The sequence below is a fragment of the Harpia harpyja genome, chromosome 16 (assembly GCF_026419915.1).
Source record: "Harpia harpyja isolate bHarHar1 chromosome 16, bHarHar1 primary haplotype, whole genome shotgun sequence".
Lineage (NCBI taxonomy): Eukaryota > Metazoa > Chordata > Aves > Accipitriformes > Accipitridae > Harpia > Harpia harpyja.
The window spans coordinates 3251882-3266440 of record NC_068955.1 but is presented as its reverse complement, the minus strand read 5'-3'; the positions used below and the strand labels follow the sequence as shown (position 1 = coordinate 3266440).

General features: G+C 59.7%; 1 protein-coding gene across 31 annotated transcripts in view; it reads right to left on the bottom strand.

The window, feature by feature from the left end:
- Positions 1-14559, bottom strand: part of MACF1 (microtubule actin crosslinking factor 1) — a 147007-nt gene that overhangs the window by 97629 nt on the left and 34819 nt on the right. For 13 of the 31 annotated variants that reach the window (XM_052810696.1, XM_052810719.1, XM_052810720.1 and 10 more), the window contains exons 2-6: positions 13257-13318; positions 11953-12042; positions 9324-9401; positions 7418-7510; positions 788-954 (exon numbers count right to left, since the gene is read on the bottom strand). In XM_052810696.1, the coding sequence (XP_052666656.1) occupies positions 788-954; positions 7418-7510; positions 9324-9401; positions 11953-12042; positions 13257-13318 (490 nt within the window). Of the gene's footprint in view, positions 1-787; positions 955-3894; positions 4947-7417; positions 7511-9323; positions 9402-11952; positions 12043-13256; positions 13319-14559 lie in introns of those variants that run through there. The other 18 variants (XM_052810689.1, XM_052810698.1, XM_052810694.1 and 15 more) reach the window with 7 other exon arrangements.

Below are 14559 nucleotides of genomic sequence, written 5' to 3'. Positions count from 1 at the left end.
GCACAAACGAACCGCAAACGAGCGCAGCGGAGCCAGGAAAATCCCAGCCTCTGTGGACCACGAGTCTGCTGCCCACCGCACCCCATCTCCTGCCTGCTCCTGCCCGCAGCAGCCTTGCACGTCCTTCCCAGCTAAACCCTGCCCGCTCCTCCCGGCCACGAGCGAGCACAGAGCAGCGCAGGAAGGCAGTGCTATTTCCAGCTACCAGGAGATGCTTTCTCACAGGGCCTTTGCTATTCTCCTGCGGTTTCTCAAGGCCGTGCCAAGTCCCCTTGACCAAGCAGCCACGGCAGAAGCCGGTCCTGCTGGCCCCAGCCCTGACTCGCTGCCTACGCTCAGCAGGCGGAAGGTGTGTGGGGCTGTGCTGCCTCTCAAGGAACTGGGAGAGGTTTAATTGCTGCTCGGGAGAGCTCAGAGATCCTTGGATGAAAGCACGGATGAAAGTGCTGCTATTCACAGAGAGCAGAAAGGGCAGCACTAACACATAAAACATTGCAGCACTCCCAGTTTAAAAGCTTTTCTTTTTTGCCTCTCTCCCCAACCTCATTCAAGATGTTTTTTCTTGCAACACGATCTATTTGTTGCTCTTTCCAAGCATCCACCCCCCAGCTACCTAGCAGAAGAGATGATTTCCAGGTAAAAGTGACATTGCTCCCTGCAAGCCTCACCTACATCTCCAAGCACTCCAGACCATCACCAACCGCAGCAGTGGGCAGGGACCCCCAGGAGGTCCCCACAGCCCTTCCTCCCACCCAGACGATGCTCTCCGCCGCACCTTCCTGCCTACCTGTATCTGTGGATGAGCGCGTTGAACATCTTCCCATCGCTCCAGCACGACGAGAAGTTGGTGCACTTCACCCCGATGTAACCCGCCGTCACCTTCTGTGTCCACAGAAGCAGCTTCTCCTTGGCCGACATATCCCCTGACTCCCCGCTGATGTAGATGTCGGAGATCTGTAAAGAAGCGGCACAGCCACGGGGCGATGCGGGAGGAGGAACGACCACCAGGCATGTCCAGTTTCTACGAACTTGCCCGAGACCTGGCAGCTGCCAGGAAGGGCAGGAGGAAACTCCTGGTCACCGTGGGGGAGAGGGGACCCCACAGCCAACAGACATGGGAATAGACCACCGGACCTGCAGGACAGCACCGGACTGCCGAGGGGTGGCACGGTTTGGGCAAACCGGAGATCCAGGCAGGCGAGGGAGGCACAGCCATTTGGCAACCCCATTTCACAGGGGCACGAGGCGTTGCTTGGTCAACGCGGGCAGCCCAGCCCAGCCCTGCCGGCACAGGAGCCGCCACCGCCGGACCCTGGCTCCCTACCAGCACCGAGCTCACCGGAGCCGCTCCTCCGCCCAGGCTCTGCTCTCCGGAGCGGCTGCTGCCGTACGTGCTCCGACCACACCGGAGATCAGTTACACCGGCACCGTCCCGCCGAGGCAGGGCTCGGGGCACACCTCACCGGGAACGCGATGCCCCGGCAGGTCTCTTCCCGCCCCAAAACACGCTGTGCCAACAGCAATACTTGTGGGCCCTCCTCCACAAACTCGCTCCGCGGACTGCTCCTGCCCAGCACCCACCGCGAGGAGCCCCAGCACCCTCGGACACCCGGGGCTCACGCAGGAACGGTCGGCCCCATCCAGCAGCACCCGTGGCTGGGCGGCGAGGGAGAGCCCAAGAGGGGACCGCCGACGCCATCCCTCGCAGGGGGCTGCCGGCATGGCAGGGGATGCTCCCTCTCGAGCATCACGCTGTAAAAAAAATACCAACTTAAGAAGCGGAAAATAGCGCTTGGAGGTGCTGTTTGAGAGGACGCATGGGGCAAAGGTCTTTCCCCAAGCTCCAGCCAGCAGAGCTGCTTGGAGCGGGGCCACCGGCTCCATCCCGGGAGAAAAAGAAGGATGGGGAGAAGGCTGTCGCATCCCCTCTCTGCCTTGCCGTGCCTGGAAAGGCAGGTGCCAGGGGTGCCGTGACCCACTTCGCCAACAAAAGAGACCGACAGTCACAGACTCATCTTAGACAGACGCACAGGACTGGCTGCGAATCCCAGACTTGCACGTGACAAAACGCACGTGTCTCCGCATGCCAGCATATTTCTGATTGGCACGGCTTCCTCCTCACCCATCCCCCCCCCAGCTCCCCAATTAGTACAATTACCTCCCCTTAATTAAGGGGCAGACAAAGGGGAGGATGCGAGCTGCTCGTATTTTCCGGGGCGCCTGTGGAAAGGCAACGCGGGCTGTTCGCTCGCTGGATTCCTCCTCCCGGCACTGCAGGGAGAAGGTGTGCCAGGACCCAGCCCTACCCACTGCCCCACCGAGCCCCCTCCATCCTGAAAATACCCAGTTGCTTTATTCCCCCCAAAACCACACCCGGTTGGGTGCTGGCATCACACAGGTCCCAGCTGCCAGAGATCCCTGTGCAGGCAGGAGGCAGGGACCTGCAGGATTAGCCGCCTCTCCCACCGGCAAGGAGGATGCTGGATGCTGCCGAGGCACAGCACGGGCGACGGTGTAATTGGTATGCTGCAGCTCACCTCCCTCTCCCGAGCCTGATACGCTCATCACACACAAAACTGCTCTTTGTCAGCCGCTGCCACACCACCGGCGCTGCCTTTAACTCCTCCAGCCCCGGGGCCCGGTTTCCTTAGGGATGCTGGGACCCGGCGGCAGAGCCAGGATGGATAGGGCGATGCACTGGGTGAGCAGCAGGATGGGACCCTCCACGCGTGCAGGGAAGGACCCACAAACCTCCACCTGCCCAGCACCCCCTTATTGATTACCTGGCAGCTCTTAATTAAGAGCGGAATGATACCTTCTGTGAACGCACCCACAGGCTGTGCCCCACCTGGGCTCTCCAGCACCGCTGCCCATCGGGGAGCTCCTTGCGGCACCCAGCTCAGATAAATCCTTTATTTTTAATAATTCACCCAGAACTGGGGTTCTCCATCCGCTGGGCCTTTCCCCAACAGCATGCTTGCAGGAGACCCTCCTAGAGATGCGCTTACGGAGGTGCAGGATGCGGCACCAGCTCCACCCTCCTTTCTTCACATGTCTGTGTCAGGACAAAGATTTAGGGAGGCACCAGCAAGAAGAGAGAGTGAAAACTCACGGGACCCGGGGCCAGCCCCTTCCAAACCCTTCCAACATCAGCCTCGCACATCAAGCAACCGGTGGCAGGACACTTAAGGTCGGATGGTGGCTGCGACACCGGTCCCAACCCGGCAAAGGTATTGGGGGCCACAGCCCCTCTCCTGCCCCTCCAACCACACGCTTGTCCTGAGGCGTGCAGAGCTTGGCCAAACACAAGAGCACCTTTAGCCCGCCCTGTCACCCCCAAAGAGCGACCTCCAAACAGCAACAACGGGCTCCAAAACACAGCATCATCCCCTCGGAGCCCCCTCGGAGCAGGCAAAGCTCCCGCACCTCCACGTTCACCCGCAGCCGCCCGCCTGAGAGCTGAGCGTGGGCAGCAGGAAGGGGACACCCCAAAACTCGCACCCGACCCAGCAGCCCCGAGGGCACGAGTGCCACCGGCGACAGCAAGCACGCTGCCAACGGCGAACGCGACGGCGGCGAACGCAACGGCACCGAGAGCCTGCGTGACCGCCGGCCGCACCCACCGGCTCCGGCGGGAGCTGCTCTCTGGCTGCCTGTGCCAGGAGCGAGGGACAGGACGGGTCGGTCCCCCAGGGATGCTTTCCCGGTGGAGATGCTCAGAGGGGAAAAGGCTTCGGGAGCTTTCTGCACCAGAGCCCTCCCACCCGCGCTGAGCACGAGGCTGCACCTCACCGAGATGACCGTCCCCAGGGGCCACCAGGATCTGGGGTCCACTGAACCAGGTCCCCCCCACCCCGCTCCGAAAAGGGGGCGAGAGTACACGCAGACACTGACCATTCCTCCGGCTTTCCCTGAGCTCCCCCTCCAAGCCTGGCCCTCCGCAGCGAGCCCGCGGCCACCTTCAGAGGGAGATGCCGTGGTCCCACCGGCTCCAGCGCCCTTGGCCGGCTGGCGTGCCGGGTCGCTGCCGTACCCCGAGGAGCTCCGGGCCACCCCGCCGCTGCGCCCGCTGAAGGAGGACAGGCTGCGGGAGGCCGGCAGTCCATGCCCGTCTCCCTCCCCGGCCCGAAACAACGGCAACCCTGAGGTTCTCCCCACGCTGGGGTTTTCTAGCTGATCCACCATGGGGGACGGCGTAGACAGCTCCGAAACGGTGCCTGGCTCTGCTGCGGAGGAGCAGGTCCACGCGGCGCTGGAGCTGGGATTGTGGCTGCCTCCTTTCCCCCAGGCATCCAGGGCACTGCCGGTCCCCGACTCCCGGCTCTTCGCTGGCTCCTCGCCGGACACCGTGCTCGCCGGGGACAGGAGTCCATCAACGCGGCCATCGATCCCCCCGCGCAGGGGCAGCAGCACGGCCCGGCGGCTGCCTGCACCGCTCCTCTGCAGCTCGACCAGCCGGCTCACCGCCTTCTCGCAGTCCTTCTCGGCCGGGTTCTCCAGCAAGCGGGCGATGACGGTGGTGCCTTCCTCCGGGGAAGCCCCCGCCGCACCCGGCCGTTGCGGCTCCAGCACCAGGCGAGCTTTCTGCACCTCCCCCTGAAACCGCTCCTTCACCTGCACGATGAGCCCGGGGTGTAGGGCTGCCGGGTTGGGGTCCCCGCCGTGGTGCCGGGTCCCGGCGGGCTCCTCTCCTCCCTCCTGCCGGGGGGCTGCCTTTGACTTCGTCGCCTCCTCATCCTCAGCCACCTCCAGGGCCGGGGGCTCCTCCTGCGGGGCTGCCTCCGGCATCGCTCTCCTCTTCCCCCTCCGCCTCCGTTTAAAGCGGACCCTTTTCTTGGGAGACAGGGGTGGCTTTCCCACAGCTTTTTCCTTCGGCTCTTTAACGCAGCCCAGAGAATTCCCCATCTCCTCCTCCTCCTCAGTGCCGGCAGTAACACAGCTAAGCGAGTCGCCGGCTCCCGAATAAATCCCGAGCCGGGCTTCATCGGATCAAACGCACGCCGTACACCGTGCCATGGACTGCCCCTTGCCGCCGCTCCCTCCCGCCAGCCCTGCCGCCGCCGCCGCCGCTCCAGACAGCCATCTTACAGCCTGGGCGCTGTGAGAAGACAAATTCAAAGCATCTCACTGCAGTTCAGAAATCACTTGACCTAAAAGCAGAGGGAGCAGGGATTGGCTGCGGCGTCCTTCTCTCCAAATATGAGGTAATTGGAGCACGGCCCTCGCCAACACAAACAGGGAGCAGGAATCAGGCAGCGGAGCGGGGAGGGGGGTGGGAGAGGGTGGGGAAGAGGGGGATAAAAAACACAAAACCCAGGGAAGGTTGGCAAAGGTAGCATAAAGGAAGGGGTGGGAGAGAAATGGGGAAAAAAAAAAAAGCAGGGAGGAGTCAGAGCGGCTCTGCATGCACGCCAACGGAGACGCGGAGACGCTGCGCCGGCTCCCACAGGGGTGTTTCTCTCCAATTCGGGAGGTTTACTCCTTAATTTTTAATGCCGAGAGCCCCAAGAGACCAGCTCACGTGCCCACCCTCCTGCTAGGGTCACCCAGCTCGGGGCACGGCAGGGCAGCCCAAGGTACCCTGGGGAGCCGGCATCGCTTCGGGGAGCCGCAGTTGTGGGGTCCCAGCAGGCTATGGCAGCGCCGATGCTCCCCATCCCGGTCGGCCCCACGTCCTGCCTCCCTCCTGCCCTGAATGCCACCAAGGGCAGGGGTTCGAGGAGCACGCAGCATCCCAAGTCTGCTTGCCAGCTCAGAGGGACCAGAGCAGGGAAACACGCCCCGAAAGCAGGGGTGAGACAGCAAATGGGGAGCGGGGGGCATAAAGATGGGGGGACTGAGCTCAGCCCCAGCGAGCAGAGCTGGAAAGGGAGAAACACTCAACGAGGAGCAACCCAGGAGATGACTAAGGGACCCGGTGACCCCGAGAGCTCCCAGGGCACAGGGAGCAGCCCCCGTGGCTTCATCACTCCAGCTCCCTGCAGAGCTGGCAGTGCCTGGGCTCCGCACCGGCACCAGCCCACCCCAAACCTCTCCCCGGGGCTTTCCCAGGCGCCTGCCTCCAGGCAGCGGCACTGGGACGCAGGAGATTAAGAGGTTCACAATGGAGCTACAACCCCAGAAAAAATCCCGTTAGCGCAGGCAGGGAGAGGACATGCAGGCTCGCCGGCACCAGCCCAGCTGCCCTGGGGGCCCCTTGTCACCCACACTGTCCCCCCCAGCAGGATGGCAGCGTCCCCTCCCAGCTGGGCACTGAGGGGACCCAGGACCCCCTGATGTCCCCTCCTTGGTCTCCTGCAGCAGAGGATGCACCAGGGCAGGGCGACCCGGAGGACAGCGGGGACACGATGCCACCAGCCAGGGCCTCGCCGGAGATGACGGTGACTCATCAGCATCCAGACCCTGCTCGACCCCGGCTGCTTCCCAAGGCGAAAACACAAGGCAGAGCGCCTCGTCAGCAAGCAGCCTTCCACCCTATTTATCCCCACGGTCCTCCTCAAAAGCCTCTCCCCAGGGCGCTGCCCACTCATCCTCCAAAAACGAAAATCTTCCTTACGAGGTCTCAAAGCCAGCGCCAGTCTCGTCTGCAAGATGCCAGCGGGGATACGGCAGGGAGCCGGGATATGGCAGGGAGCCGGGATATGGCAGGGAGCCGGGATATGGCAGGGAGCCGGGATACGGCAGCTCCCACAGGCTCGGTCCCACAGCAGAGACGGCCCCAGAGCTAATGCCACATCGCTAACGAGCTGCTGACAGTAGCACTGCTCAGCAAGCCCCACATGCCAACTGCACTGGTGGCATTAGGGGCCACGCGTCGTCCCCCAGAGGGCATCAAAGCTACCATTGGATAATTTGAGGCTATTAAAGACCCGAGACCCTGTTTTGCAAGAACATCTATAGCACACGATTGCTGGAGACGGTCCTAAGTGCGTTCCCCAGCACGCCAGCTGGGTCAGAGAGCTTCTCCCATCACTGTCCTGAACCACTGTCACGCAGCTGACATTTTCCATCCCAACAAAAGATCCCGTGGCTGCACCGACCACCCAAAGGGCTGGGAGCGCCTCAGGATAACAGCCCCATGTGGGTGGGAGCTCAGCCTGTCCCCCCTCGGCCCCCTCCAAATTTGTTCTTCTCCTCCAAAGACTTCAGCTGAGCAAACAGCTACCGCCAACAACACTGGTGCCAACCGGGAGGCCACCGCACACAACACATCATTAATGATTTCATTATGTAAACGATGAGAAAAGGGTGTTGCTATTCTCCAACACCGGTCTCCATGACACTGCAACGCGTGTTGATCCTCCGGACCGATCCGCGTGCCAGCATCGCCACGAAACATGCGGAGAGACGGATGCCAGCGCCCCAAGGAGACAACGCGCTCCCGCCGTCCGCCCCGCATCCTTCAGCAAGGACCTACCTGGAAGTGGAGGATGATCGTCCATATGAGCCCCAGGGTGAGCTTGGGGTTGCCGTCTGTAATGTCATCGTTGCGAATGTTCACCAGTTTCACCTGAAAGAGAAGCAACGGGGTCAAAACTCCCCATCGGCCTCACCCACAGAGAGCAGGGGGACATGTCCCCGACCATGCTGTCCCCAGGGCCATCCCAAGCACTCCGGCGAGGAGCGGACACGCGACGCCCAGCGTTTCCCAAAGAGGCAGCGAGGCCGCCCCGTGCCCCAGCTCGGGAAGGTGGGGAAGGAAGGATTTTTGACATCTCTAGCACTCTCCATCTAGAAGTGCTTTCCCAGCACTTAATGGCTTTATTTCAGCTCACACGGAGAAGCGCCTCGTCCCCGAAGCCCCGAGCACTAGTGCATAATTTAATAGCTACAGACCACAGAGCATGGTTAAAAAAGGATGGCCGAGCTTTATTAACTCCCTCCTGGGTTCAAAACCAACCTGCTCATCAATCAGCCCTAACAAAGGCAAAAACGCCAGCATTGTCCTCGCTGAGGGTCCTTCCCCAGCACCCACCAAAAGCCCCTGTCCTGGCAGACTCCGGCCCCACGCAGTCCCAGAGCTGCTCCCTCCCAGCTGCTTTGCTCTAAGGGTGGTTTAAACGCATGTGCAGTCCCCGAACCGTGCAGAGATGCCTGCAGCACCAGCCTCGGCGCTTCCAGCAGATCCAAACCGGAGCAGTACTGCCCGGCCGCTGCTCCTGCTCTCCTTGCAGCTGCCTTCCCGGGAGCTGCCGCGGGTTTTGGGCTCTTCTCCCCCAGTGGGGTCCCCATGGGAGACTCCCCGCTCCCCAACACTCAACGGGACCCCACGATCAGTCTCTAGCAGGAGCGTCTGGGGTAAGACATCCCAGCAAAGCCGCTGCCACCAGGCCATTACACTTCAAAGGAAAAAGCTGTTTCATCCAAGTAGAGAAACAAGCTCCCAAGAGCCCCTGGCAAAATGTCTCTATCAAGGGGCTGGGGAGGAGGAGGAGGGAGCGGCTGGAAGCAGCTCACCCTCCCTGGAGTGGGGCACGTGCTTAAATTTATTCAGTGCCCTCAGGCCAGCAGAGAGAGAGAAAAGTCTCTGCTTCAGCATGAACTGGTACAATTTATCATCATCTCGGCATATCTAGGGAGCATCACGGCGGGGAGACCTGACCCAACAGGCGGAACAGGACACCCGGCCCCAGGGCTGCAGGGGTTTCAGAGCCAACAAGTCTTGGGATGCATCCCACTGTTCCGGGCGGGATCTGCCCGGGGGTGCGGAGGATGCCTGGTCTCTGCCAGCTGCACAGGCACTGCCAGGCCAGCACCTCCCAAAAGCCCGGCGGAGGGAACCTGCCCTCTGAAAGCCGAAGGGCGACGCTGCCCAGGGGTGGCACGGGAGGACGATATGCCCGTGCTACCATCCGGAGGGGTGATGCTGCACAAAGAGGCATCCGGCTGTGCCAGCGCCGAGGCCGTGGCTGCGTGGGGCTGGGCAGAATCCAGCTGCCACATCTCCCCCAAAGCTGGTGGGAAGGTACAGATGTGCCACAGCCATCCATCCCCACTGCCGGGATCTGCCGGGGAGCCCCTGGTGAGGCTTTCGGGGCGCAGAAGTGACCGTCTGTGACATTTGCAAACCCCTTCCTAGAACTGGAGTCTGGTCCCGCGTTTTGATACTAGTTTTTGCGCCACATGGGTGGTTCTGAAAGCGCACAACGCCTACAGGGGAAAGTCCCCTGACAGCCGTCCTTAACCAGCACCGGCACTGTGGGGATGGGCACACCCCAGCACAGGCTGACACTGCTTCTCGACACCCTTCCCGAGCCCCGGCCAGGAGAAAGAACCGCAAATCACCCAGCTCTGCTTCTGGATGAGCCTAAATTAGCCCTTACCTGTCGCTGCTTCAGGAAATCCAGCGCTATCTGCACGTTCTGCAGCCGGTGGAAACGCATCCGCCCCTTCTCACGCGGCTGCAAGAGAGAGATGACAGTTTCGGGTCAGGATCGTGGGGCCGGGACGGCAGCACCCCGCATGCACAGCCTCCCCCCGCATGCCCCCGAGAGCCGCCTACGGCAGCCCCCCGCACTCAGCGTGCTGGTATGAGCCCCCGTGCACTCCACACACCCTGCTCTATCTTCTTGCTCTGGAGGCAAAGTCATTGCTACGCGCGATCCTGCTGAAAGAGGGCAAAAAGGCTACGGTGGGGCACGGAGGTGGGAAGACCCTGAGAACTCGACCTCCTCTGAGACCCCGAGGGTCTGCGTCCAGGCTCTGAGCCTGTCACTGCGTGGCTGCCGGGAGCAGGCAGGACCAGCTCAGCCTCCGAGATCCCAGGCAGGGACCGGCCGCGGGTCCCCGCTGATGGCAGAGAAACCCCGACCTCAGCATCAGCCCCTGCAGACCCGGCTCGGCTCCTCCCGCGTGCGGGCTGGGGCTGCTGCTCCAGGTATCATCTCTGAACCCTTGGGGAGGGAAGAAATGAGATGCCCTGGGCTGTGCTCATCGCCGCTGCTGCAGGCAAGGGATTTTCCGAGGTACCCGGCGGCTAAGCTGTAGCCAGGAGAAGGATGTGGGATGCTGGGTCTGCTTTGAATCAGCAGGAGCGGGAGGATCGATGCCCAAATCCTGATCTCAGCCTCAATAGGAGGTGTCACCAGGATGCTCTGAACTGCCAGGACACCCCAAGTCCTCTGGGTCACCTTCCTTCCCCAGCCTGAAGGGGAAGAGCTGTCCCTGCAAGGGGAACATCTCCAGGGCTGCAGGGGACCGGAGCCCAGTGGGAAGATGCTACAGCCCCAGCTCCTTCTGCGCTGCTCCAGGCGGGAGGTGACACTGCGCACAAGAGCAAGGGGACTGGAAAACACACCTTCTCTTACACCTGAGCAAGGTTTTGGGGTCTGGCCCCTTCGGGGTAACCCTCGGCTGGGGCCGGGCTGTGCTCGCTCCCATCTCCGCTCACATGCACGGGGTTGCTGCTCGCGTCCTGGACCCCAGGGTGGCACCAGCCCCCCGAGAAGGTGCCTGTGCCCGGAGCCTGTCCATGCAGTGCGAGGTGAGCAGCCGTCACAGCGGTCCCCCGAGGGCCGAGCAAGTGGGGACCCGGCTGGGAGCAGCGTGCAGGACCCCGTCCCTGTCCCCTCCCACCCCGTGGGGGGGACACATGCTGTCACACCAGGTGGGTGGCGTGCCCTGACTGCAGGCCGACACTGCAATGCACACACAGATAATCCAGTTAACGTGAACACAGCCCGGTAACGAGGACGGCGGCATCGAGTGCCTCTCCGCTCTTACAGCTTCCCCTCTGCAGACCCTCGCTCGGGGTGACCACCCTGGGTGAGTTGGGTGGGTTTTATCAAAAACCCCAGCTGAAACCAAAGAGAGGGGAAGGTCGGAGCCCCCAGCGATGCTGGGCTGCACTGGACTATCTGACGGCACTCCAGTGTCCGCCAGGGATACGCTGCGGCCGGGGCAGACTCAACCTACTTCTTCATCATCATCATCTTCCTCCTCACGCTCTTCACTGCTTGCACGGCACCAGGCCGGCGCTCTCACCAGGCGAAGGCTCCTCTGAGCTGGCGGCTCTATTTGCTAACGAGGACGGGAGGGACAGCGGCAATGGGAGGGTGACACAACAGGGAGACAGAATGGAAACCAAAATGCAACACCCAGGTAAAAGGGAAAACAAAAGAGCAGGGATGAAGGCAGCTGGATCTCCGGCACACCCTGGGCTCGAGCACAGAAATTTCCTCTTCGGCTTTGAGAGCCAAAGCAAAGAGAAGGAAGCTGTCTGGAGCACAAGTAGCTCGATCCAATTTTTCAGCCCCCACAAAAACTGATTTGGCATCTCTGGAGGGTAACAGAGGGAGTTAGGAGATCTTTGCCCAGATCCTATTTTAGGGGAAAACTAAAATAATTCCTGCTGTGCTACCCTGTTGCAGCAATCGGGATCTTCCCAGAGCTGAGTGAATGTGTGAGTCTGAGAAGGAGGAGGAGGAGGAGGAAGGACGGGGACTCTACGATGCTCAAGATGCAGGAAAAGGTTTGCACGCCACCGACTGCTAGATATCCAGCTCATGCAGGAGCGGAGCACGGGGCAGGAGTGTCAAATCTGACCTAAACTGCTGGGCACGCTGTCACAGAAACAGTTTTAGTCTAAGCCACTATTATCCGTTATTTTAAATATGGAGCCAAATGTAGAAGATGAAGGTGTGTAAGCCTTCACAAAAAGAGGGCTCCACTCAGGGCACCATAAGCCAGTGGCTTTAATCACATGTTTCGGTGGTATCCAAGAGACCAGCCTGGGCAACACGGGTTTGAGTGAAAATAAATAAAATAATAATACTAACAACAACAAATGATAATAGTAATAATAATAAAAGAAACAACGACAGACATTTGAAAACAAAACTGTGGCATAAGAAATGACAGCTGATGGCTGGGTGCAGCAGGGAGCAGGGGGGAGGACGGAGGGGGGGTTTGGGGGGGGAGCAGCAGCATCGCGACCCAGCCCTGGGGACTTACCAGCTTCACTCCCGACAGCACCTCCAGGAGGGAGATGAGGTTGTGGCCATCTCGCAAGTCTTCGTAGAGGTCATTGATGTGCTTGCGCACCTGCAGAGAGCCGGGGAGGAAAAGCCATCAGATTCGCTCGCCCCCCTGCGCTCTCCCGCTGTTTGCAAGAGCGCAGCAGGAAGGCAGTGGCATCTGCAAGCAGACGTCTCCCTCCAAGCCGCGTCCATTTAAAATGGTTATTCCAGAATTATCGCTAAGGAAAGCAGCTTCCCATCTCCCAAATGACCCGGCAGAAGCCGCTGCCAATTTTACGCACGAAATCAAACTGTTAAACCATCCGTACTTGAGGCAATCCTGTACAATTGCATGCAGACCTCCGCAGAAAGGGTAGCTCAGTCCTGAAGCGGTGGTTTAATTGCTTACGCTACCTTACAGCGTCTCCCAAAACACGGCACCTAGCTTCCATCTGAGAGCAAAGGACATTTCTACGGGGCAAGAGCTGGCTGACTGCATGCAGCCTCTGTACCTGCTCTTCCCCAGACGCCCAGACCTTGTCCTGGGGTTTTACTCAGCTGGGAATCCCCAGATGTTTTCCCACAGCAGCCTCAAGCAGGTAGTCTCAAGATTTTTCTTTTTTCCCTCCTTTGTAAGATCTAGAAAGTAGCCAAAAGCTTGACACAGAAGTTTGCAAAGCTGGCAGGAAAACACAGCTGTAACGCCTAATGCCCAAATGACTTTTTTTTTCTTCTTTTTTTTTTTTTTGCAAATGGAGAATTAGTTAAAAAACACCTGACATTAATCAAGAAAAGCAGGAGGCACCTTGTGGGGTGATGTTAATCCTGCTTAGCTACCTACAGCTGCAAGCATCTCCCTTTGCACACTTTGGGGCTCCTCTCCACAGAGGAGCATCCTTTGAAAGACAAAAAAGCCCCTTTGCCCTGGCAAGGGGGGTGTGAGGGGGGAGCAGCTCCTACTCCGGGATCCCCTCCTTCGTCCCGGCTGCCCACAGCCCTAAGTGGGAGGATGCCCAAGCCTCGTGTTAAAGCAAGGACTGGTGCTCAGGAGGCAAACAGAATAAAAAGGGCTGCGTGGTGATGTTACAGTGCCCTCCAAAGGCATCGGCACATTTCAACTGCAACTGTCTCTGCTCTGAGTACAGACACGTATGAACACTCAAATCCAATGCGAAAACTGCCAGACAAAAAAAAAAATTACAAAAAAATTTAAAAAGGCATTTATCTGCCAGCCCTGAGCCAGAATGGACAGACAGGCAGTCATTTAACGGGCTTTATAATAAAATACGTGACTCTTACCTTCATCAAGTGTTTATTGACCCATTTAGTGAAGGTTTTCTTTTGGACTCTGTCCCGTTCATCTGTCAAAAGAAGACAAAGGCAGCTCTCGGTCAGTGTTTCTCATGCAGAAACTCAAATGACTTTGAAATGAAGGGAAGAGACAGAGGAATCGCCGCCGGTGCCAGGACCGCCGGACGGCTCCTGTGCCCACGCAGGGGAACAGAGGCTGCTTATTCACGGGTTAGTGTGGGACGGGGCCATTCACGCGGCTCCGAGGTTTCGCTCGGGCAGAGAGGTAGGAGCATCCGCACAGCTACAACAAAATATACTGCTTTTTTGGGGGGAGAACAGTGTTATTCGAATAAAAGCAGCGTGGATGATTGGGATGGGTATAGCTGCAGCTGGCAGTGGCAACTGAACCCTAAAAACGTGTGTTCCCCCAGCCAGGACCCCCACACCTCCTCATCCTCCCTGGAGGCAGTGCAGGGAGGGAGGTGGGGTTTGCCTAAGCCCCCCAGCTTTACAAGGGTGTCCCCCTTCCCTGCCCACTCCCGGAAGGCTTTAACACATTATATAAACCCCACAGATGTCCCGTAAGAGGCCTCTGCCGGGCACTAGCAGCGTGTGCAATTAGCAGCTTATTCTGTCGCTGTATTTTTGGTTCATTGGATTGTCAGGATTTAATGTTTATTTCCGTCCCGCAGCTCAGCCGCAGGTGCCCTGGCCAGGCACTGGGAGCTCCGAATGCCAGTGGGATAGGGTGATGATGTGGGTCCCATCCCCAGTGGGTCCCAGTTCCCGGGGAGCAGCAGGGGTGGCCGCCAGCCCCACAGGGTGACGGGGCTGGAGGTTTGTGGTGATTCCAAGCAGCAATGTGGGATGGGGGAGCTGTCGGCAGGCTTTGTCCTGCCGGTTCTCGGTGCAAAAAATAATATCACGTGAAAAACAAAGGCAAGCAAGGCGAAAGGAGTGGGTGTGAGATGCGGCCGCACCGCTGGAGGGTCCCGCTCAGCCCCCATCTCCCCACACCTGAACAGCGAGGAAGGCTCAGGGCAACCTCGGCAGCCAGCCCTGAGCCAGACGGGATCGCCTGGTTTTAACAACATCATCTCGGAGGAAAGAGAGTGCCTCAGTACCAACTCACAGCACGCAACCCCAGGCTCCCGAGTGCTGCCCTGTCCAGCTCAGAGGATCCCTGGGATAGAGTGGGAAGGACGAGCCCCACTACGCCAAGCCATCCCTTTGACATTGTGGTCCACCAGGCAGAAGCACCCCTTGCTTTGGTTTTAAGCCAAAAATCAAGAAAAGGGAGAAAACCAGC